The sequence below is a fragment of the Miscanthus floridulus genome, chromosome 14 (genome assembly GCF_019320115.1).
Source record: "Miscanthus floridulus cultivar M001 chromosome 14, ASM1932011v1, whole genome shotgun sequence".
NCBI classification, from domain to species: domain Eukaryota; kingdom Viridiplantae; phylum Streptophyta; class Magnoliopsida; order Poales; family Poaceae; genus Miscanthus; species Miscanthus floridulus.
In genome coordinates, this window is record NC_089593.1 from 7,962,544 (window position 1) to 7,987,599 (window position 25,056).

Consider the following 25,056-nt stretch of genomic DNA (forward strand, 5'->3'; position numbering starts at 1 on the left):
GAACTAGAAAAGGCATAAGGTCAATTTCGTCTTGCAAATCAATCAAAGGAGGGAAGTACTAAAATGGATCCAGACGTTAATGTTCCTAGATGGATATGCAGCGAATCTTAGCAGGGGAGTGAACTTAGGCACTCTACGAGTCAACGGGATGAAGAGTCATGACTACCACATATGGATTGAGCGGCTTCTTCCGGCGATGGTCTGAGGCTATGTCCCTGAGCATGTTTGGCTAGTGCTGGCAGAGTTGAGCTTTTTCTTCCACCAGCTTTGTGCCAAGCAGATATCTCGGACCGTCGCTCAGGACTTGGAAAAAGCGGCACCTGTGTTGCTCTATAAGCTGGAGAAGATCTTTCCACCCAGCTTCTTCTTGCCGATGCAGCATCTAATTGTGCACCTCCCGTCCGAGGCATGTTTGGGGGGCCCGTGCAGGCCTGTTGGTGCTATCCAATCAAGAGATGTCTAAAAACTCTTCGCAAAAAATATACAAATAAAGCTAGAATTGAGGCTTCCATTGCAGAGGCATGCCTTCAGGAGGAGGTGGCAAACTTCACAACACAATACTACAAGCCGAACCTTCCTAGCAATCATAATCCACTCCCTCATTACAATGCTGGCGAAAATGAATCGACCCTCAGCCTTTTCCAAGGCCAACTCGGCAGTGCAAGTGGATCAACCCCGAAGCTATTGGGAAATGAAGAGTGGCACATTATCATGCTATATGTGTTGAATAACCTTACCGAGGTGCATCCGTTCATCAAGTAAGTTCGCAACGAACTTGTTTCAATACGCCGTCACTATTCTGCATCCAACCCCATTGATTCTCGTTCGGACAGGGAATTTGTTCGTGAATTCTGGCATCAATCAAGGGATCCTACCTCGCATGAACAAGACACCCTTGTTTCGCGGGGTGCGGGAGCGGGAAGGCCTGATTTCATTTCTTGGTTCAAACAAAAGGTAATGTCCAATTTAGCTCGTACGTTCGATCGTCCAAGGTGATCGTACGTTTGATTAATATAACGATCTATCATGCTTCACCTTGTAGGCCCAGACTGGTTCGTCCATGAGTGACGAGTTGAAATAGGTTGCAAATGGCTATGATGTTAGGGTGAAGTCATTTACCGACTATGACATGAACGGATATCACTTCCACACAACAAGTTACGAGCAGATTCGGCCCAAACAAAAACCACAAATAGCGAAGTTTGTACGCCCGGCACTGATGGCCTCAACTATCATGGTAGAGTTGAGGAAATCTATGAACTCTTATTTTATGGAGACAAACCTCTTAAACCTATCATGTTCAAATGCCACTGGTTTAATCCTCGATCAACAAGACAAACCCCTCATCTTGGGCTAGTCGAGATTCGAGAAGATTCCATCTATCCTGGAAAAGATGTCTACATTATGGTTCAATAGGCCGTGTAGGTGTATTATACTTGATACGCCAACCAAGACAAAGAGGATCTTAAGGGTTGGGCTATTGTGCACCAGGTATCTCCACATGGTAAACTACCTGCCCCAAACGATGATGATTACAACTTCAACGCAAACACATATGATGGACAGTTCTATCAAGAAGATGGGCTACCAGGCACGTTTGAGATAGTCTTACCCGAAGCAATCGAAATAGAAGTAGACAACGAAATGGTTGATGGCGAGGTCGATGGAGATGTGGTGGTAAATACCAAGGACATAGCAATGCTTGAGCGATTACTTCTAGGCAATGACTACGATGACAACATAGAACCTTTGGATAGTGTTGCCCATCTAGACAATTTTGATAGTGATGATGAGACCTATGATCCCAATCATGAAGATTATTCCTAATACATGTAATACTATATTTTTTTAATTTGTGTTTTATTTATATATTTTGAATCTATTTCTAATATATGTACTAATTAGTCTTGTTCATTCTTTGTGATTGCAGGTGATTGAACAAAGATGGCGAGCAGACGTCCACGCCATGACACGCCCTCGGTTTATGAGAGAGACCGCCCTCTCCTTCGAGGTGAGGGGTCATCGTCCGGGGCAGCGTCCACAGGAGGTGACGAGAGGAGGACCAGGGGCAGCAGCCATAGGAGGCAGCGGTCTCCTCCCTCGCCACGTGATGAGGTGCTGGAGGAGGAGCACATGATGGCCATGGCCACATCCTCGTCGGAGGACGAGAGGGGTCAGCAGATGGGCGAGGGAGGCGAGGCACTCGAGGGCGAGGGAGGCGAGGCGCTCGAGGGTGAGGGAGGCGAGGGGCTCAAGGGCGAGGGAGGGGGTACCACTACCTGGACTCCCTACGAGTGAGGTCCCATGAGCCTCCCTCCGGTTCCGCTTCCTCACAACCGCCCAGTGATTCGACTTATGGCAAAGAGGTAAGTAACTATAGATGTTATCACAACTACTTCATAAGATATGTTGGAAATCATAAGAGAAACTAATAAATTTTCTTAATCACTTGTGTAGGGCCTGGTTAGTTTTGTCAGGTACTCCAGCACGCACCCCCATGATCATCCTTAGTGTTTTGTGCAGGAAATGGTACCCCAGCATTATGCAACTATCCGAAGAGCCGGTGGTGCGGGAGCCGGCCTCCAACTGGGATAGGTATGCGCTGGTCATGGATGACACTTACCGCAACAAGCAGGAGCGGGTATTGGCGGAGTTTTGGGTAAGTTTCTCTCACACAACATTGCTTAATACATCTCATTCATTGGTTAAATGTTTTATTGAAATAATGAATGGATACATCGGTTTTGTATGCAAAAATTTTTCAAGGCCGAAGGACTTGAGGCCTAGGCGGATTGTGCGGCTGCCACAACTTGTAGGAAGTACGTCACCGAGATGCACCACCATGGGCGCGTCCAAGCCCACATAGACTACTATAGGTTGGTACTTAAGCAGTCCCTCCCCAAGCCTCAAGCAAGACTGATTACGCTGACCCAGGACCAGTACGTTGAGTTAGGCGAATAACATTCATAATGATTCGTTTTGATATTAAGTAGGTTCAATTTCATCTTCTTATATGTCAAATACTCAATGACTTGTAGGTGATTTCCTGGTGGTGTCGATCGTATCCCGAGTGCTGGGCCATGATCGTGGACAAGTGGTTATCATAGGACTTTGTTGACACGCACGAGAGGCAGCGGGAACAGCGTCTGATGAGGTAAGGTCCAACTCACCATCAAGGCAGCCGCAGCCTCCCCGGATACAAACAAGCATACGTAAGTGATTTCTTTCATTTATTTTGATGCTCAATTCTGCTTGATTTCTCACCATCTTCCCATCTTTCTCGCAGGAGGCTGCGCACCCAGGCGAGGAGGTCTCAGAGTTCTCTGCGTGGGCTATGTCCCACATGGGCAGGGCATCGTCCTCTGTCTCCTTCGACCTAGCTGCCCTGCCCTAGGTGTACTCTGACCCAAACGTGTACACTAAAGTCCAAGAGTACACGTCCTCAGTAAGGGAGATCTATGAAGAAGATTACAATGTGCGCACTGAGCCCATTGATGCAGAGACGATCATGAGGCTCGGAGGAGGCAAGAAGCATGGGCGGCTGTGGATTGCAGACGGCGCCATCGACTCCACCACTGTTCCCTACCTCGACGCTATCCAAGCACGGAGCATGAGCTCCAGCCAGCCCATACGCACATGGCCTTCTCCAGCACTACAGCAGGTCCATGCACTCTATGTAATTCCTATTTTACTCATCGTACGTTGATATTTACACACCTAAATTAGATTTGCATTACTGATACATTGGAGTGAAATATTGCAGGCCGAGCTACAAGAAACAAAAAGGCAAAGTCAAGAGCAGAACGTGGAACTGACCGCACAGCTGCAGGTCCAGTAGGTCGCGTTCAAGGCCACGTAGAAGCAGATAGTGGAGATGATGGTGATCATGCAAAGTCTTGGGCAAGCATCGGGTGTACCTGTGCAGTTTTCAGCTCCTCCACCTCCTACTCCTGCAGCTACTCCTGTAAGTATGAAAGTTCACTTTTTGCTTGTGCTTTGCATGTATGTCGGCGTTCGTGCCGTTGTGGATGTCGGCGTTCGTGCCGTTGTGGATGTCGGCGTTCGTGCCGTTGTTTCTTGTAGGTTTTGGAAACCTCCCCGTGCAGGAGAGGTGCTGCTAAAATTTTCAATTGAGTCCAATCTTTTTGTATTCCTAGATTACTAGATGCAATCTCTAAGTTCCAAAACTGTTTTCCCGAATTACTTACATATGCAATCTCTGCTCCTTTGTGCAGCCTCCGTCCGCGGGTTCCAATCATCCCAGTAGTGCGTCACCGGGTGATCCCGCCTTTCCTTCACCACCGTCTCATAGGCTACCTTGATGAGGACTAGTGCTAGGTGATGTGGTTGGACTTTATTGTAATATTTGAGGTTTATGGTTCTGACTTGTGCTTGGATTTCATGAACTTGTCGTAATAAACATGTGAATGATGATGAACATGTGACTTGTCGTTGTAATATATTGTGATTTGTGGTTCACAATTATGGTTGTGATATATTGTGAGAAAATGGGTTATGTGTGATATATATATGTGATGGTTGATATATATATATGTATATATATGAAATGCTTGTGTCGATGGAATGCAAAAAACAAAACAAAAAATAAATTTCTACCACTTTGCCGAGGGCAATGACCAAGGCCCTCGACAAAGAAGGGTCCTTTGCCGAGGGCCGTCCCATTGCCCTCGGCAAAGATTCATTGGAAAAATTCTGGAACATTTCTTTGCCGAGGGCCATGGTTGGAGGCCCTCGGCAAAGACTTTTTTTTTAAAAAAAAATTAAAATTTCTTTGTCGAAGGCCTGCGGGGAAGCCCTCGGCAAAGATTTTTCAAAAAAAAAGAATAATTCTTTGCCAAGGGCCGTCCCATTGCCCTTGGCAAAGATTTTTTTTTAAAAAAGAATAATTCTTTGCCGAGGGCCCCCGGAGATGGCCCTTGGCAAAGACTCCGTCCCAGACGTCGGCGCCGTGACGGCTGCTTTTCTTTGCCGAGTGCCGGTCCAGCCCTTGGCAAAGGCTTTGCCGAGTGCCCGATAAAGGGCCCTCGACAAAGACCCTCTTCGCCGACTCAAAATTCCCCGAGAGCTCTTTGCCGAGGGCCGCCCTCGGCAAAGCCTTTGCCGAGGGTTAATGAGCCTTTGCCGAGGGTCTCAGGCCCTCGACAAAGAGGCCGTCTCCAATAGTGAATTAGGCCACTTTATTTAGTGTGAAGCATAAGGTTAATACAAGCAGAAGTGTGAAGCTTAATTAATACAAGCAGAAGACTCACGTTTGGTCATGGTTTGTGCTCTAGCTAACCCATCCTAGGCTCCCTCTTCGATCTCTCTTTCCTAATAATGCTCCATCCATCGATGGGAGGGGGAGGGTGCGGACCAGGAAGCTTTGCGTTTGCGTCCGAGGAGTTGAGGCCGGTGTGTATGAATTGGGCAAACAACTCGTCGATATTGAGGCCCGCCCTGGCCAGTTGGGCCAGCATGCATTTTTTGCCCGGCACGAGCACGACCCAGCCCAATGGCGAGCAGGCCCGAGCTAGCATGGCCCGGTACACAGGGTCGTGCCTGGGCCACACCCCAGGCACGTGGGCTGGCCCGACATGGCCCACAATTTGGTGAGAGGCCCGGTGACCATCCTAGCCTACTAAGAGTCTACTAGCCTCCTTCCCCATAACCCTAACTTCTTTTCACCAGTCCACCCCTCCTCGCGCAAAACTCTCTCACTTGCAATGTGAGCCGCGCGAGACAGGCAGACAGCGATGCGCTCATGCCCCTCTCTCCCGACGCCGCTAGACCACCACCTCCTCCGTGCCTGGCTGCGGATGCCGGACATGGGCGCGCCGTTGGCTCAAGCGGCTCCAGCGCCTCCTCCGCGACGAAGGCTTGGGCCGGAGATTTGGAGCGCCGCCGCCCTAGCCCCAACCCTCAAGCTTTGAGCGCGTAGCCCTCCACCGAGCTAAAGGAGAGCCAGTGCGTCCTCCACGGATTCGCCTAGACCACGACGGAACCGCTAGCTACTTCGCATCCTCCACGAAGCCGGAGCGCCCTCCCCTCCTCCGCCGCATCCTCCCGGGGGTGAGCTCATCGGCGGCCGCCACCACCTCCAGGCCTCGCCTTCCCCTCCTCTATGTTCTCATTTGGTGGGCCTCGAGGTGGCCCGGCCTGCTAAAAAGGCAGTGCTGTCTAGGTCATCCTGCCACGGGAAAGGGCCCAACATGTCATGCTTGGGCCGTCGGCCAGGCACGAAGCCCAGGTGGCATGGCCCAGTGGCACGCCGGGCCAGGACAGGCCGCCCCGTTGCCCATCTATACTTGTGTCCGAGGAGATGAGGCTGGCGTGTATGAATTGGGTTAGCAACTCTTCGATATTGAGGCCCGCCCTGGCCTGGTGGGCCAGCCCAATTATGGTCTTTTCTCTATCCTTTCTCTCATCTTCCAAGTTATCTTCACAAAATCCACTCTCTCCATTGCCATGGAACCTAAGTTCTTCCAGGGAGCTCTCATGGCATATTGCCTGTTGGGCCAGCCTAGTTATGGTCTTTCCTCTGTCCTTTCTCTCATCTTCCAAGTTATCTTCACAAAATCCACCCTCTCCATCTCCGTGGAACCCCGGTTCTTCCGGGGAGCTCTCATGGCACATTGTATCTGCGATGTTAAACGAAAATCCACCCTCTCGATAGATGATTAAATCCTTTACTGACCACGGTCACCCTCAACTTCTTCTTCTAGGAGATAGGTGAGGGTTGCCCCCGTCTTATATGTTGTGCTCATCGACCTTTAATTATCGATTTAGGACTAAACCTAACACCGAACGCCGCCTTCACCGAACTTGACCCTCTTACCACATAGCTTTGCGAGTTCAACACCTCAATTTGCCAAATACATGACGCTAACGCGACTCCCCTCTATCAGTTTACAACAAGAGGACTCCCACTCAACTATCATCTTCCTCCAAGATGTGTATAGTCGTCCAATATGTTAAAAGCGAACCCAATCCCAAATTACTAAACGTGGCTTTACGGGACAATAAAAGACATAAAATTTACAACAAAATATGGTAGATACTAGCCTATTTTAGGTTTGTTTTTTATGACACATCGGCACCAGAGAAACTCAAGGTGGCTTGGCTATAGTAAAAGAACATGACTGCCACTTTGAAAATAGCAACAGTAAAAAGCGAAGAGTGTGAGGGCCATGAATCTGGGTCATATATGTATAAGATACAGAGGGTGCGATGGTAGTTTTTTTGAAAAGTAAAAAAAAAAACACTTTTGTGAAATAAAAAAAGCTGAGTTGGAAAAAAACGCTTCGTTTTTTTTTAATATCATAGGTCGAGCTTGAGATTGAGATGAGATCAATAATATAGAGAGATATGTTTGAATCACTCTTCATCATCAACGCAAAATCAATTATTACATGGGTTATGCATGTACTAGAAGAGAGTGGCGGTCACAGCACAAGGAAGGCCACAGAGAATCCCCACCACGCAGGCGCAGCCCTCCCTCCCTTCTCTTCTTCGTAGGCAGTAGGCACACCGCATTGCCCCCCTCCTCCGTGTCCACAGCGCCCGCGCACCCCCAACCACAAGGAACAAGACGGAGTCCAGCCATCCGACCTTGAATCCCCTCCCCCCCGCTTGCCCTCCTGCTTGATCCCGCCGCCGCCGCCGCCTCAACCGCCCACTCCTCCCTCTCCCTCTAGGGTTCCCTGCCGCTCCCGCGAATCGCGCAATCGGAGGCCCCCGACCCGCCCTCCAATGTGAGTTCCTCTCCTTCCCGCTACTCCACTGCATCTTTTCGGCTCGATTCACTACAATCTCATGGGAATTTCGCCTCCCTGCCTTCTTCTTCTGTAATTATTGCTGTTGTTAATATTATAATTATTATTAGTCCGTGCGTGTATCCCCGTAGCAGAGCAATCCGCTGGAATTTAGGACTGTCATATGTTTCTGCCGATAGATTTAAAGTTGGATTGCTGATTTGTTAGAATCGGGCAAGGTTCGATGCCCTCTGTGTCTTGTACACTTCATTCAGTCTCTCATGTATCAGTTTATCCTGTGATGTGCACAAATATTTGGGATCTCAAGTTGCTGATACTGTACCTTAAGGATTGATTGGTTGATGTCTTGTCTGTTTGAGTCTGGCCGTCTTGTTATTCTTCCGCGTGCATACTACTTGGGTGGTCGTTTCTCCTCATGCTGGCTGACTTCCAATCCACCAGGACGACCATGAGCGACGATGGCGACAGCACCTGCCCGCTCTGTGCCGAGGAGATGGACATCACTGACCAGCAGCTGAAGGCATGCAAATGCGGCTACAATGTATGTCTACCGATCCTCCTCCTATCCTATCATATCGATCAGATTGCAGCCTGCCTTGCCTGCGCTGTGCGCCATCATCTAATAATAACTGCCACTTAACTCTGCAGATTTGTGTTTGGTGCTGGCACCACATCATAGACATGGCTGAGAAGGAGGAAACAGAGGGCCGCTGCCCTGCATGCCGCACACGCTATGACAAGGACAGGATCGTCAAGATGGCTGCCACTTGTGACAGGTCCGTCGCAATGCTTCTCTTGCTACCAATCAATTTCTGTTGTACTTCAGAAGACTGACTACAACATTTGCGATTGATTACCCTTTTATATATCATGTTAAATAGGAATAGGTAGAGCCATCTGTGAAAGTTGACCTTGCCACTAGGTATCTCAAACTTACCTTTACATTGATGATGGAAGCAGGACAGTGGCAGAGAAAAATGCAGAGAAGAAGCACAAGACCCAAAAGGTTAAGCCAAAGGCAGCAGCACCAACAACAGCAATGTCAACCGTAGAATCTAAGAAGCATCTGGCTAGTGTCAGGGTCATCCAGAGAAATCTGGTGTACATAATTGGGCTACCTGCGCATTTATGCAACGAGAGCGTGAGTTCACATCCAGATTTGTCCAAGTTGTGTGTGATATGTTATTATGTTTAAATTTTACTTCTAATGCCAACTCTACTACTATTTCTTGTTTAGGTACTTGAGCGCAGGGAATACTTTGGTCAATATGGGAAAGTTTTGAAGGTTTCAGTTTCCCGTCCGACTGGGCCTCCCTCTCAGGCATCAGCAAACAGCAATATTAGTGTGTATGTCTCTCTGAACTGTACGCTGCACATGCATGATCTATTCATACTTAAATATGCAGTTAGATTTCTACTTTCAGTACTGGTCAATTAGCCTAATGGCTTATCAAATAATTATCCACTTTCTATGCAATCGTATATTTCAAGTTTCTAATAGTTCCTTGTAATACTGGACCGTTGGTATTATAAGAAAGTAAATTCAGACTTCAATCTTGTTATTATGTGGTTTTCTAGTGAACTTGGTGAAGATGTGATATTATGTCCATATCCTTGCAAGTAGCTCAGTCATTTAAGTTTAATCTGAACTATTTAGCAGTGTGATTTGTTGATTTGCATAACCACTTCAAAGTAACATTTGTATCCTCATTGCCAACATTAGGATATGTATTGTATTATTGGTGTGAAATTCAAAGAATCAGATAGATGCAAGGTATCTGTTTCTGGGCTAAGCTCAGAACCCAAATCTGCATTTGCAGATATAGATGAAATTCATCTCTTAATGAAATGCCTAATTTTCTTAGTTTGAGTACTTTATATTGTTCTCCTGGGACATGTTCTTTAGTTTCTGGGTGATTTCTCTTGGAAATACCAAGAAAGTGTCTGGATGTATTCTGAAACTGTGTTATGCCTGCCTTAAAAAAAAAGGGAAACTGTGTTATGCCAGAAACATGCATTGTTTATAATTAAACAGAACTGAGTTAGGGGTTATCATTAAGGCATTAACCAAAATGGAGTTAGGGTGCCTTTTTTTTCTAGTGTAGAAATTGCTGTGTATATTAAAATTTGCATGCTTGCAACACGTCTAATATGGATTGTATTTGATGGTCTCTTTGTTAAAGAACATGTGAAATTAGAGTTCTAGTCTTCTAGAACACACACTGTTCCTCATCTTTATTTTCTTTACATAATTCTTGCACGTGTTGATATGTTGTTGTTACTCCTTGGTTTAGCTATCCTTATATGTACATGCTGTTACATAAACCAGTTAGTTTTTCCCTGAAGAGATTATGCTACCTACTGATTTGTTGAGGACCTAGTAATCATGGCCCTAAACTGTTTAAGAACCATTGGTGTTATTTGCATGTTGTCGCAACATGTTATTCCCTCGAGTCACAGATAAGTGACCTTTTGCGCTGTGTGCAGTCTAAGTATTTAAACATTGATCATCAACACCTCTTGACATAGTTAGATTGAATATGTGAAAATGATATGAGCATATCTGTCTCGAATACAACAACAACAACAACAACAACAAAGCCTTTAAGTCCCAAACAAGTTGGGGTAGGCTAGAGTCGAAACCCAACAGAAGCAATCAAGGTTCAGGCACGTGAATAGCTGTCTTCCAAGCACTCCTATCTAAGGCTAAGTCTTTGGGTATATTCCATCCTTTCAAGTCTCCTTTTATTGCCTCTACCCAAGTCAACTTCGGTCTTCCTCGGCCTCTCTTCACGTTACTATCCTGACTTAGGATTCCACTACGCACCGGTGCATCTGGAGGTCTCCGTTGCACATGTCCAAACCATCTCAACCGGTGTTGGACAAGCTTTTCTTCAATTGGTGCTACCCCTAATCTCTCACGTATATCATCGTTCCGAACTCGATCCCTTCTTGTATGACCGCAAATCCAACGCAACATACGCATTTCCGCGACACTTAGCTGTTGAATATGTCGTCTTTTCGTAGGCCAACATTCTGCACCATACAACATAGCAGGTCTAATCGCCGTCCTATAAAACTTGCCTTTTAGCTTCTGTGGTACCCTTTTGTCACATAGGACACCAGACGCTTGCCGCCACTTCATCCACCCTGCTTTGATTCTATGGCTAACATCTTCATCAATATCCCCGTCCCTCTGTAGCATTGATCCTAAATATCGAAAGGTATCCTTTCTAGGCACTACTTGACCTTCCAAACTAACATCTTCCTCCTCCCGAGTAGTAGTGCCGAAGTCACATCTCATATACTCAGTTTTAGTTCTACTAAGTCTAAAACCTTTGGACTCCAAGGTCTCCCGCCATAACTCCAGTTTCTGATTCACTCCTGTCCGGCTTTCATCAACTAGCACTACATCGTCCGCGAAAAGCATACACCAAGGGATGTCCCCTTGTATGTCCCTTGTGACCTCATCCATCACTAAAGCAAACAAATAAGGGCTCAAAGCTGACCCTTGATGTAGTCCTATCTTAATCGGGAAGTCATCCGTATCTCCATCGCTTGTTCGAACTCTAGTCACAACATTGCTGTACATGTCCTTAATGAGCCCGACGTACTTCGTTGGGACTTTATGTTTGTCCAAAGCCCACCACATAACATTCCTTGGTATTTTATCATAAGCCTTCTCCAAGTCAATAAAAACCATATGTAGGTCCTTCTTCTTCTCCCTATACCGCTCCATAACTTGTCTTATTAAGAAAATGGCTTCCATGGTTGACCTTCCGGGCATGAAACCAAATTGGTTCATAGAGACCCGCGTTATTGCTCTTAAGCGATGCTCGATAACTCTCTCCCATAGCTTCATAGTATGGCTCATTAACTTAATTCCCCGGTAATTTGTACAACTTTGAATATCTCCTTTATTCTTGTAGATCGGTACCAATATACTTCTCCTCCACTCATCAGGCATCTTGTTCGATCGAAAAATATGGTTGAACAGCTTGGTTAACCATACTACAGCTATGTCCCCGAGGCATCTCCACACCTCGATTGGGATACCATCCGGTCCCATCGCCTTACCTCCTTTCATCCTTTTCAACGCCTCTCTGACCTCAGATTCTTGGATTCTCCGCACAAAGCGCCTATTGGTGTCATCAAAAGAGTCATCCAACTGAAAGGTTGTGTCCATATTCTCACCATTGAACAATTTGTCAAAATACTCTTGCCATCGATGTCGGATCTCATCCTCCTTTACCAAGAGATGCTCTCTTTCATCCTTAATGCACTTAACTTGGTTGAAGTCCCGTGTCTTTCTCTCACGAACCCTAGCCATCCTATAAATGTCCTTCTCTCCTTCCTTCGTACTCAAATGTTGGTAAAGATCCTCGTACGCTCTACCCTTTGCCACACTTACAGCTCGCTTTGCAGTCTTCTTTGCCACCTTGTACTTCTCTATGTTGTCCACACTCCTGTCATGGTACAAGCGTCTATAGCATTCTTTCTTCTCCTTAATAGCCCTTTGGACTTCCTCGTTCCACCACCAAGTATCTTTAGCCTCGCGTCCCCTTCCTTTGGTTACTCCACACACCTCTGAGGCTACCTTCCGAATGTTGGTTGCCATCTTGTCCCACATATTGTTTATGTCGTCTTCTTCCTTCCAAGAGCCCTCTTTGATAACCCTTTCCCTAAATACCTCTGACGTCTCCCCTTTCAGTTTCCACCACTTTGTTCTTTCAATCTTAGCTTGTTTATCCCTACGGGCATGCACCTGAAAACGAAAATCTGCCACCAAAAGCTTATGTTGAGAAACAACACACTCCCCTGGTATCACCTTGCAATCTAAGCATGCTCGTTTGTCCTTTCTTCTTGCGAGGACAAAGTCAATCTGGCTACAGTGTTGTCCGCTACTGAAGGTCACTAGATGAAATTCTCTCTTTCTAAAGAAAGTGTTGGCTATCATCAAGTCAAAAGCTACCGCGAAGTCCAGAACTTCCTCCCCCTCCCGATTCCTACTACCATACCCAAAACCTCCATGAACTGCCTCGAAACCTGCGCTTGTAGTACCTACATGCCCATTAAGATCTCCTCCTATAAAAAGCTTCTCACTACTAGGTATAGCTCTAACCAGACCATCTAAGTCTTCCCAGAACTGTCTCTTAGCACTCTCGTCGAGGCCTACTTGGGGGGCATACGCACTAATTACGTTCAAGACCATATCACCAACGACAAGCTTGACTAAGATAATCCTATCTCCTTGCCTTCTCACTCCCACCACACCATTCTTGAGGCTCTTATCAATCAAAACTCCTACTCCATTTCTATTCGCAACTGTCCCTGTGTACCAAAGCTTGAAACCTGTATTGTCCACCTCATTCGCCTTCTGACCCTTCCATTTAGTCTCTTGAACGCATAATATATTTACACGCCTCCTAGTCGCGGTATCAACTAATTCTCTTAACTTACCTGTAAGTGACCCTACATTCCAACTACCTAAACGGATCCTAGTTGGTTCGACTAGCTTCCTTACCCTTCGCACCCGTCGACTCTGATGCAAAGACCCTTGCTCATTTTTCACTACACCCGGGCGCCGATGTAGCGCGCCACTAAGGAAGCGACGACCCGATCCTTGGTTACTTGACACCATGCCCAGATCACGACACGGCGCGTCACGGGGGTGACGACCCGGCCCTTGCCCATTTAACACCATACCCGGGTTCCGATATGGCGCGTCGCTAAGAGGGTTACGCCCCAACGATTTTCTTTCGGGTTTCATCTCCATTTAAGTGGCTAGGTTTTTACATTGGCTCGCCACGCCTAACACAACCCTCCTCCTTTACCAGGGCTTGGGACCTGCTATGCTGGGACACCAAAGGCGCCCCACCATAGGCGGAGTTATATCTGTCTCGAATAGTAGTTGCATAATGTTATGATATTTCTGTACTTTGTAACTATTGCAAGCAATGGAAACTAGCAGTCAAAGGTACACGTTAATGACTGTGGACGTCTTATTTGTGGCGGTAGGGAGTGTTCTGTTTGTGTAAGAGTTAGATACAGAATTTCTGCTCTTGCTTAAGCAATGTTGGATTCTTGTCAAATGTGTACAGGTATATTACTTATGCCAAAGAAGAAGAGGCCATCCGGTGTATTCAAGCTGTACACAATTTTGTCTTGGAAGGGAAAGTGTTAAGGTGAGTTTCTATACTTTGTTCTCTTCTTTAAGTTTTGCACAACATAGTAACTCAAATGGTTATTGACTGTTGCAGGGCATGCTTTGGTACTACGAAGTATTGCCATGCATGGCTGCGAAACATGGTACAAATGTTACTTCGTTCTGATATCTTCATTTACTTAGTACTTACTCTACTACCCAATTCACTTATCCTGAATGTTTCTTGTCTTTTCTCAGACATGTGGGAATCCAGATTGTCTCTATTTGCATGATGTAGGCAGTCAGGAGGATAGTTTTACTAAAGATGAGATCATCTCAGCATATACGAGGTAGTACTGAGCTATTTTAACTTATGTTGTGGAACCTTTGTTTCTTGTTCTGCTTCCTTATTCATTTTAGCCCTAAGTCATGTGTTAGTCCTGGCTATCACTTTCCTTCTCTGTCTAAACTACTTGTACTCACATTGCCTTTTTGAAAACACCATTTATTTTCCACTTCTGGATATAATAGTTAATCCCTTGAAGCCATACAAACAAGGTCTTACTATGTATAAGCTGTTGTTGTCTGAGGGTTTATTTACAAAAACATGTCTTCTTCAATGTGGATGCGTATTATATTAAGTGTTGCTTTGATGAACTCATCCCTATGCAAAATTTTATTATGTATAAGCTGTTGGTGTCCTTTGTAAGTGGATTTAGAAAAAAGTATGCGTGCTTCAATGTGGATGTTTTATTATATTATAAAGTACTGCTTTGATGAACTTTGTGCTAAAACAATTTTGATAGTTTCAATTGCTACTTTTCATTCACTCTTCTACATTCCTGTCAGGACTAGAGTCCCCCAGATGGCATCTAGTGTTTCACAAAGACGTACAGGCACTGTGTTGCCCCCTCCAGGAGATGATTTCTCTTACAGTGCGGTGGTTTCAGCCAAGCATACATTCAAGAATGGAACACTTGTATGTTCTCTATGCTGAAAATTCAAAGTGCATTGGAAGACATGCCATTTTTTTAAACTTAATGCTGCTTTTCTAGTCTAGGTTTAATTGCTGATATTTTCATCATGTTTTGGCTTACATACTCCATTAACTGGCCACCATCTGTTCAGAATGCCACCAACCAGCCCAGACTTTCACCTCCAAACAGTAGTTCTGGGAGGTCCACACTTCCACCAGCTGCCTCATGGTATGGTATCTCTAAAAGTCTTCTGCTACCTTTTTGCTATGCATTGAAGCTGAGGACTGTGTTACTGATTTTTTTTCCTTTTTTATGTGCAGGGGGCAGCGTGATTTGAATGCCAGGGCAACAGCTACTGGGGCGACATCATCACAATCTCATGCAAAACCTAAATCAGAATCACAGAGTAATCCATTGTCAAGTTCTTCAGTAATTTCCAGTACAAGAACACCCTCTTCGTGGAATGATGATACAAGTACAGCAACAAAAATGTCTGAAGGACAGCAAGTGTCAGAAAAAGAGTCTAAAACCTTGCAGCCGTATAAGCCTGGTATTTCAAAGGAAACACAAGCTCTATCATCACTGGAGTCATCACTGGACATAGATTTCTCGACAATACCTTCAGCTTGGAATGACGATGACATTGTAGTATCAGATGGGATGTCAAAAGGAAGCGATGAAAATCAAGTTGCAAATGAAAATGGCGAGCTAACCCATCCAGCATCTAAGCCACTGGTTTTATCTAAGAAAGACATAACAATGAACAACATTACCAGCAAAAGTCCTTCAGCTTTTGTATCAAGTCTAGCAATATCTAAATCAGATGCAAGTACGAGTGATGGTGACCACTCACTTACCAATATTACTCCTAAAAGCCTTACATCAAATGCTGTAGACTGCCAATCTAGTCATGCTGCTGGGCAGAAAATATTGGAGGATATTGGATCCAGGAACACTGACATGGAGAAGCTATCTGCTCAGATATCTTCAGTAAAATTAGGTGGCAACAATGATATTCAGAGTATGGCAGGAAATCAGCAATCAGATGTAATGCCATGCACATCTCTTGATGTGCCCATGGATCAGAATTTTGACAAAGACCAATCTCATCTCAATCTTGATGAGCTCTTCTTACCTTCAGAAAATAAGGATACTATTCTTTCTTGTCAATATAGTTCTGATAAGCGTCTTGATTGGAGTTCAGAGCTGCAAAATTGTAGTGTGACTCCTTTAAATGATATAGTAGATTCTACAATGCTCACTGACAAACTTCATAGTATACTACTGGATGGTTCAAAGCAACCATCATATTCGTCATTTGCCCAATTTCCTAGTACATTGGATAATTCATTGTGGAATGATACAGAAAGTAACCCTGCATTGACGATTGGCACTAGAGCTTCTTCACAGACGGGGTTTTCTTCAATAAATAACACTTATGTCTTGCCAAATGGAGGTCAAGATGGGCTAGGGACTGTATATACACATGGTAATGTTTCTGGACATCCTGGAATAGGAAGTCATCAGCATAGAGCAATGGGTTCAGATAGTATAGGAAGTTTTGACAAGACCATAAGCGTAAATAAGGATGAGAGCAGAATAATTTCTGATATGTTGTCGTCAGAGTTTAATCCGTGGGATGATTCATATTCGACTGCTAACAATTTTGTTAGGATGCTTAGGGAATCTGAAAATAATGATGTCCATTTCACTGCGCCTTCATGGAAATCAGGAACTGGGAGCAAAGAGTCCAGATTTTCATTTGCTAGACAGGATAACCAAGGAAACTTGTTAGATTCATCTCTCAGAAACTGTGGTACTGGTACTGAGCAGAATTTGAGTTTGCTGCCCCAGAATTCTGGAGGAAATATTTACCAGAATGGCCTTGCATTCCAATATCTAGAAAATGATTTTTCCAATAGCAACTCTCTTGGTGTATTAGACATGGCAACTGCTGGTGAGTACTATAATACCTTTTCACTATTTTGCCTGACTGAGCAGAATGATAGGTACTGTAAATCGCACAAAAAAAAAGAATGATAGGTACTGTAATTGAATGAACTTATTTCTGTGTGCTGCACTTATTTTTCATTCAGTATTGGTAAAGATATTCTGACTCATGCAAATAGATTGTTGATCTGTTGGTGCTTATTATGTGATTTTCATGTTTACCAGTGATAAGTTTATGTGCTTACGAAGAATTTGCTTTCTCAGGTACATCGAGATCTAAAATATCTGCCCCCCCAGGATTTTCAGCACCAGCAAGAGTCCCCCCTCCTGGATTTTCTTCTGCATTTCCATCCCAGGATAGTTTGAACCCCACTCCTGGGTTTCCTTCTGGAATTTCGTCTCATGATGGGTCTATCCCTCTTCCTAGATTCCCTTCTGCATTTTCTTCTGGAATGTCAGCTCAGGAAGTGTCTAAGCCCCCTACTAGACTGCCTTCTCCATTTTCTTCTGGATTTTCATCTCAGGATGGACCTAATACCTCTTCTAGGTTTCCTCCTGCATTTTCTTCTGGACTTCCATCACAGGATGGCCCTAATCCCCCTTCTAGATTTCCTTCTGCATTTTCTTCTGGATTTTCATCACAGGATGGGTCTAATCAATCATATGGCTCAACATACCAAGGTTTGTTTCCTGTCTCAGTATTTTTGCTTATTTTCCTATAACTAGTTTGATTTCTCATGCCTTTTGCGGTTCTTCACAGACAATCTTCTCCGGGATACTGTTTTGGGTGGCAACAGTAATCATTACCAATCTCAGTTTGGAAGGCATGCAAGTGATATGGAGTTTGACGATCCTGCTATATTAGCTGTGGGCAAAGGGCTGATGCCTGGAATTGGCGATTCAGGGCTGGAGATGAAAAATACTCCTGCTTTTCAAGCACAGTTGCAACCAGCAAGTAGTGATTCAAGGTTTCAGTTGCATATACAGCCAAATGTGCAGTCTCATCAAAACCTGAGATTCACAGACCCTATGCAGGATGGCTTGAACCATATGAATGATAATTACCTGGCATCCAGATTTTTAGCTCAGAACCATGGTCCTATATCCCCTTATGCGCAGATTCCGCAACAACCCAGAAACTCGCAGCTTACAAGTGGTCACTGGGATGGGTGGAGTGATTCAAGACAAGGGAATAACACCACAATGTCAGACATGTCGAGGATGTTATATCCAAGTGACGTGAACAAGCTGCACAGGCTGGGTTCAAATGATATCTATAACAGATCCTTTGGAATGTGATTGTCTCTTGGGTAATGCGTGACTTTGAGCTGACATGTTCAAACTTGGGGCGCTTGTCGATTTCTGGAAGTAACCGGTTGGACAACAAATGCCTGAGGTGGATAGTGGTGTTGTGCTTATGAGCTGGTACACGAGTATTTATTGTTGTATTGGAATTGACCAACATGAACCTGAGCTTTGGTCCAGTCCTTTGAAATTACCAGGTTTGCATGCCATTGATTAGTTTCTTGTTAGTGAAACTAGCGTACTATGTATTGGTGCTCAAACAAGTTAGAAAACTGACCTTCCATTTGGTTTATTTGTTGATCAGGTTCATTCTCTTCTATGATTTTGTGAAGCTTGAATGAAAAGAAAGATGCGCCGAGAAGAACAAAGCAGCTGAAGTTGAAATAGATAGAGATGTCTATAATGTGGTGTGGTTTGACTTGTGAGGGAAAGAGATTAAGAAGCAGCTAAGGTGGCTTGTCTTGATGACAGTTTGTTTTCTTGTGTCTGTACATGGTGATATCCGTCGGTTTGTGTAGTAACCTGGTGTTCGGTGTCTGTATTAACTAGTGGTGGTTGCTCTTGCTCCCTGCTGTTGTTGGCTGCCTGTGGCGAGTACATGCGTTTTGCGTAGGGAGCTGAGTGATATATTAATTAAAGGAAATTTGAGGTGAAGGTCAACAAGAAAGTCATATTCAACCAGTGTTACCCACGGCAATGTATGATACTGCATTGGTTTCTTTGCTTAGCATTACTTAGTATTCTTTTTTGAACAAAAAGTCCCTTAACCTTTATTTATTCAAAACAGACACTGTTTTCTGCCTCCCAAAACTTCGTTTCCTTATTTGATTTGCCTGCCAAAACTTTACTTTTGTTCCTGTCGGGTACCATAAAACGGGGTATTCCGAGCGTACACTAAAAGAGGCACTAAAATTCCATCAACGGCAAAGTTAGAGGGTAAGTCATGGGCTCATAACCAGTCCTATCCGAGCCCACCTGGCTCTCCGCATCGTCTCAGGCCTCTCACGGGAGGTCTCGGCGTCCTGACGCAATTTTCGCCTCGCGCGAGGCCTCTTACGGAAGGCCTCGGCAAGGAGCCTAATCTCCGTCTCGCGCGAGGCCTCATTCTCCGTATCGCTCGAGGCCGGCTTGTCCATAGCCCGTTGCCTCCGCCTCGACCGATCTTCCCGACAGCACGTCGTGTCCCATTAATGCGTCAACCACTCCCGCAATCTCAGTCGGACGACAGCTCGACACCGCGGAATGGCCAACGGGACGTGAGGTCGCATCAACGCCATACCAGCTGAGACAGGGCATGGCGGGGATTACCGGCCACTATATTCTGACGCTGTGCCCACGATCAGTGCTTGCACTACACTGTGCCCCGCGATCCCCGCCTCGAAAACAACACGACATGGGCAGCCTGGCCCGGGTCATCACCGCCTCCGAACCAGCACACCAGATCAACCGCTCTCTCCGGGCCTCAGCACTATGCACTAGGGTCTCGGCTATCTCGGGATTCGTGTCTGTCGAGACCCCCCACTGCGGTGCAGCCTCGGCACCGACCGAGCCTCGGTCTCGCGCACAGTCAGTCCACAGCGACTCGCACGCTGACCGCCGCACCCGCTCCGAGGCAGTCCTGGGGCTCCCATGACGCACAGGAGCGGATGTGACCAGCACGCCGTCCCAGTGCTCCAAGGACGGACCACTCCGATGATTACGCCGCCACAGAAACAGGCCACAGGGCTCGGACACGCCGCCTCTGTTCGTACGACACCGTATAGTTAAGCATATGTACTACCCTTGTCCTCCCTTCAAACTATAAAAGGAAAGGACTTGGGCTATTTATAAGGAGAGACTCATGAAGAACAAGACCCTGTAACACACACTTCCCAGCCGCCTGAGAGCAACGACTCAAGCAGCCCACACCACACCTCGCCGAGACCTGGGACTAACTCCCTCTCTCACCTAGCTTGTAACCCCCTACTACAAGCATTTCGGTGCAAGGAATACAAGATCGATCTCCCAGACTGGATGTAGGGCTCGAATTGCCCGAACCAGTATAAACCTTGTGTCTCTTTGCATCACCATCTGGAATCGGGGACACGTAGGATAAATTCACTAGTTGGTTGAGGACCCCCCGATCCAAAACACCGATAGTTGGCGCGCCAGGTAGGGGAATCTGCGTGTCAGCTTCATCATCCCAACAGGTTCCGGATGGTAGACCCCGTACGACCGCTGCGTCCCGACACGGTGGTGTGGTTTGGGAGCCTAGAGTTTATGTCTCTAGGGCACGAGTACGACATGGTACTTCTCACACCCCGAGCCCCGCCTGCCGATGACGACGTCACGCATCGGCAGCCCAGGCGCAGGCGGCGCTCGGGCGGCCATTCTCGCCACGCTCGCCAGGCACGACGTGAGCAAGATCATCCCGATGCCACGCAAACCCAGGGCGACTCGCCGCTCTCCGCCGGCACCCCACGACTAGCTGTTGGCGTAGGGTCCCTGGTTAGGGATCTGTCTAGCCTGAGCATGGATAAGGGAAAAACACCGGTGGCACCTGGCGATGCCCCGACATCAAGCTCCGCTCCACCAATCCTTGAGGAGCTAACTCTGGCAGAACAGAGCCCGACGACGGCACTATCTCCATACCCCTTCGGGTTGAGAAATGCCGCCGCATCTTATGCTTACGCCTATGCTTCCGCTCACGTGGATCTCTCAGAGCGCCGCCAGCGCTTCGTTCTTGACTTCGACACCACAGCGTCGACCCACACCCACGCCGACTCCTCGGAGGAGGACGAGGCATGGGCCGGAGCGGATTTCTCCGACCTCCGCGACCACGAAACTATGCGTCGCTTCTTGGCCGCAAGCGACTATTGCTTTGGCTACTCCGATTCTGACGATGGAGGTACTTACGATCCCACTCGTGAGTGCTTCCACGTCGTACTTGGGATGCCAAGCATGGGCGACGAGGATGAGGGGGTAGACAATCGCACTCCGCTTCATCAGGGAATGGGCGATGCTATGCCTTCGCGCATTGTCCCACCCGCAGCACGGAATGAGAACTTTGCCCTCGAACAATTCCGGCGCCCGGACCTAGAACAACTCCGCGAGCTTCAGGCCAAGGTCGAGCAAGATCGGCTCCTTCTGCAACAGCTCCAAAGCACTCTCGAGCAGGAGCAGCAAGGCCGCGGTGACGGCGGAGGAGCCTGGCGGTGGGCTCGCGACATACACCACTGCATCAACGACGACGAAGGGGACGATCGTCCCCCAATCTTCAATCGCGCTAGCCAGAATGTCGCGGCTGCGGCAATGCTAGTGCGCGCGATGCCCGAGCCCTCCACCACAGAAGGACGGCGGGTTTGCGGCGAGCTCCGGGATCTCTTCGAGACCGCCGCGGTGCAGCAGGCCGAGAGTTCCGCCTCCCGGTGGCGCGATGCCGTCTCGGACCTCCCCTCAGCACCGCATCGGTAGGATAGGGAGGCCTTGGTTCGTCCCAAACCCGTTCGGGTGCCGGCAATCGGTAGGGTCCCCCCAGTCCACGACCGCCTCGATAATCGACGCGAGGCGTAGGGTGACCACGAGGTGGTCGGCCGACGACGACGCCACGACAGCGAGGGGCTCGCCTGAGGCTATCATCCACATCGGGGTGGCCACTACGACAGTGGAGAGGACCGCAGTCCTTCTCCTGAACCACCTAGCCCTCGAGTCTTCAGTAGAGCCATCCGCAATGCTCAGTTTCCAGCCCGGTTTTGCCAGCCAGCCAACCTCACCAAGTATAGCGGTGAGACCAACCCCGAGCTCTGGCTCGCCGATTACCGTCTGGCTTGTCAGCTAGGCGGCGCCGACGATGACTGGCTCATCATCCGCAACCTTCCATTGCTCTTATCAGACTCAGCACGAGCCTAGCTTGAGCACCTTCCTCCCTCTCAGATCCACGATTGGCGCGACTTGGTTCGGATCTTCGTCGGGAATTTCCAGGGCACATACGTGCGCCCTGGAAACTCCTGGGACCTTAAGAGTTGTCACCAGAAACCAGACGAGTCTCTCTGAGACTTCATCAGACGCTTCTCGAAACAATGCACTGAGTTGCCCAGCGTCGGCGACTCAGAGATTGTCTAGGCTTTTCTCTCTGGCACCACCTGCCGAGACTTGGTCCGAGAATTAGGCTAGAACGTGCCGCATTCGGCCGCCGCGCTCCTCGACATCGCCACCAACTTCGCCTTAGGCGAGGAGGCTATAGGGGCCATCTTCCCCATGGATGATGCCAAGGGGAAGCGGAGGGATGAGGCCCCCGAGGCCTCAGTTCCCCGCCTCCCCAAAAGGAAGAAGAAGGATCGCCAGGGGAAGCGGGCCGTCCTCGAGACTGATATGGTCGCGGCCGCAGAACGCAAGAATCTCCGAGGCCCCAAGTGCCCTACACCTTTCGGCGACATGCTTAAGAAACCCTACCCTTACCACCAAGGCCCGATCAAGCATGCCCTCGAGGATTGCTCCATGCTGCGGCGTTACTACGCCAGGCTTGGGCCCCCCGACGATGACACCAAGCAGAAGGGCGCCGGCGACCGGGACGATGACAAGGACGACGGGTTCCCCGAGGTACACAATGCCTTCATGATCTTCGGCGGACCCTCGGCGTGCCTTACGGTGCGGCAGCGAAAGAGGGAATGCCGAGAGATCTTATCGGTCAAGGTGGCCACTCCCTAGTACCTCGACTGGTCTCGGGAGGGTATCACCTTTGATCGAGACGACCACCCCGACCATGTTCCGAATCCCGGGTAGTACCCACTTGTTGTCAACCCGATCATTGGCAACACCCGACTCTCCAAGGTGTTGATGGACGGAGGCAGCGGCCTCAATATCCTATACGCCAACACCCTAGAGCTCTTGGAGATCGACCGATCGAGGCTCCGAGGCGACGCCGCACCCTTCCACAGCATCGTGCCAGGGAAACGTACGCGACCCCTCGGGCGCATCGACCTTGCTGTCTGCTTTGGCACCCCCTCCAACTACCACAAGGAAGTCCTTACCTTCGAGGTGGTCGGGTTCAGAGGAACCTACCACGCCATCCTGGGGTGGCCGTGCTACGCCAAGTTCATGGCAGTTCCCAACTATACCTACCTCAAGCTTAAGATGCCAGGCCCCAGCGGTATCATCACGATTGAGTCCACGTACGAACATGCATACGACTGTGACGTCGAGTGCATCGAGTACGCCGAGGCTCTCGCTGAGGCCGAGACCCTCATCGCCAACCTCGACCAATTCAGTGGCGAGGCGCCTGACTCCAAGCGTCGCGCAGGGACGTTCGAGCCCGTGGAGGCCATCAAGCTCGTCCCGGTCGACCCCGCCTGCCCCGACGACCGGGCGCTGAGGATCAGCGCCACCCTTGACATCAAATAGGAAGCCATGCTCGTCGACTTCCTCCGTGTGAATGCCGACATATTCGCATGGAGTCCCTCGGACATGCCGGGCATACCGAGGGAGGTCGTCGAGCACGCCTTGGACATCTGGGCTAGCGCTAAACCGGTGAAGCAACGCCTACGCCGCTTCGACGAGGAAAAGCGTAGGGCCATCGGTGAGGAGGTGCAGAAACTCTTGGCAGCCGGGTTCATCAAGGAAGTGTCCCACCTAGAGTGGTTAGCTAACCCCGTGTTAGTTAGGAAGAAAAATGGGAAATGGAGGATGTGTGTAGACTACACCGGTTTGAACAAAGCCTGTCCAAAAGTCCCCTTCCCATTACCTCGAATCGATCAGATTGTTGACTCCACTGCGGGGTGCGAGACCCTGTCTTTCCTTGATGCGTATTCTGGTTACCATCAAATCAAGATGAAAGAGTCTGACCAGCTTGTGACTTCTTTCATCACCCCATTCGGCATGTACTACTATGTGACTATGCCTTTCGGCCTCAAAAACGCAGGGGCCACATACCAGCGGTGCATGACCTAGGTCTTTGGCGACCACATTGGGCGGACTGTCGAGGCCTATGTGGACAACATCGTGGTCAAGACCAGAAAGGCTGAGGATCTCGTCGATGACTTAAGGATAGCCTTCAAATGCCTTAGAGAGAAGGGCATCAAGCTCAATCCCGAGAAGTGTGTGTTCGAGGTCCCCCGAGGCATGCTCTTGGGATTCATAGTCTCAGAACACGGCATTGAAGCCAACCCAGAGAAGGTCTTGGCCATAACCAGCATAGGACCAATCAGAGACCTCAAGAGAGTACAGAGGGTCATGGGATGCCTTGCGGCCTTGAGCCGCTTAATCTCGCGCCTCGGCGAAAAAGGCTTGCCTCTGTACCGACTCTTGAGAAAATCCGAGCGTTTTTCTTGGACCCTCGAGGCCGAAGAAGCCCTCAACAGACTCAAAGCGCTGCTCACAAATCCTCCTGTCCTGGTACCCCCAGCCAGGGATGAGGCCCTCTTACTCTATGTCACCGCAATGACCCAAGTGGTCAGCGCTACCGTAGTAGTAGAAAGGCAGGAAGAGGGGCATGCTCTACCCACCCAACGACCTGTTTACTTCATCAGCGAAGTGCTCTCCGAGACCAAAATGCATTACCCCCACATCCAGAAGCTGGTCTACGTCGTAGTCCTGGCCCGACGCAAGCTGCGTCACTACTTTGAGTCTTACCCAGTGACCGTGGTATCGTCTTTCCCCTTGGGAGAGATAGTCTATAACCGGGAGGCCTCAGGCAGGATAGCCAAGTGGGCCGTCGAGCTTATGGGGGAAACTTTGACTTTTGCGCCTCGGAAAGCGATTAAGTCTTAGGTCTTGGTCGATTTTGTGGCTGAGTGGACCGACACCCAATTACCACCTACCCAAGTCCAGATAGAATGCTGGACCATGTACTTCGACGGGTCTCTGATGAAGACCGGGGCAGGCGCGGGACTCCTCTTCATCTCGCCCCTCGGAGTACACATGTGCTACATGG

At 48.1% G+C, this 25,056-nt stretch overlaps 1 protein-coding gene across 2 annotated transcripts; it reads left to right on the plus strand.

Annotated features, from left to right (window-relative positions):
- Positions 1-7,521: 7,521 nt before the first annotated feature.
- LOC136506061 (uncharacterized) lies at positions 7,522-18,838 on the plus strand. Of its 2 annotated transcripts, none has more exons than XM_066501185.1 (14): positions 7,522-7,751; positions 8,214-8,313; positions 8,421-8,548; positions 8,733-8,913; positions 9,010-9,119; positions 13,874-13,957; positions 14,033-14,081; positions 14,176-14,267; positions 14,767-14,896; positions 15,046-15,122; positions 15,215-16,851; positions 17,109-17,525; positions 17,605-18,346; positions 18,454-18,838. In XM_066501185.1, coding segments are annotated over exons 1-13 (3,546 nt in total). In that variant the 5' UTR covers positions 7,522-7,749; the 3' UTR covers positions 18,144-18,346; positions 18,454-18,838. The 2 variants fall into 2 exon arrangements, with proteins under 2 accessions (XP_066357282.1, XP_066357283.1); XM_066501186.1 differs by having other exon boundaries at positions 7,531-7,751; positions 8,730-8,913.
- The last annotated feature ends 6,218 nt before the right edge of the window (positions 18,839-25,056 follow it).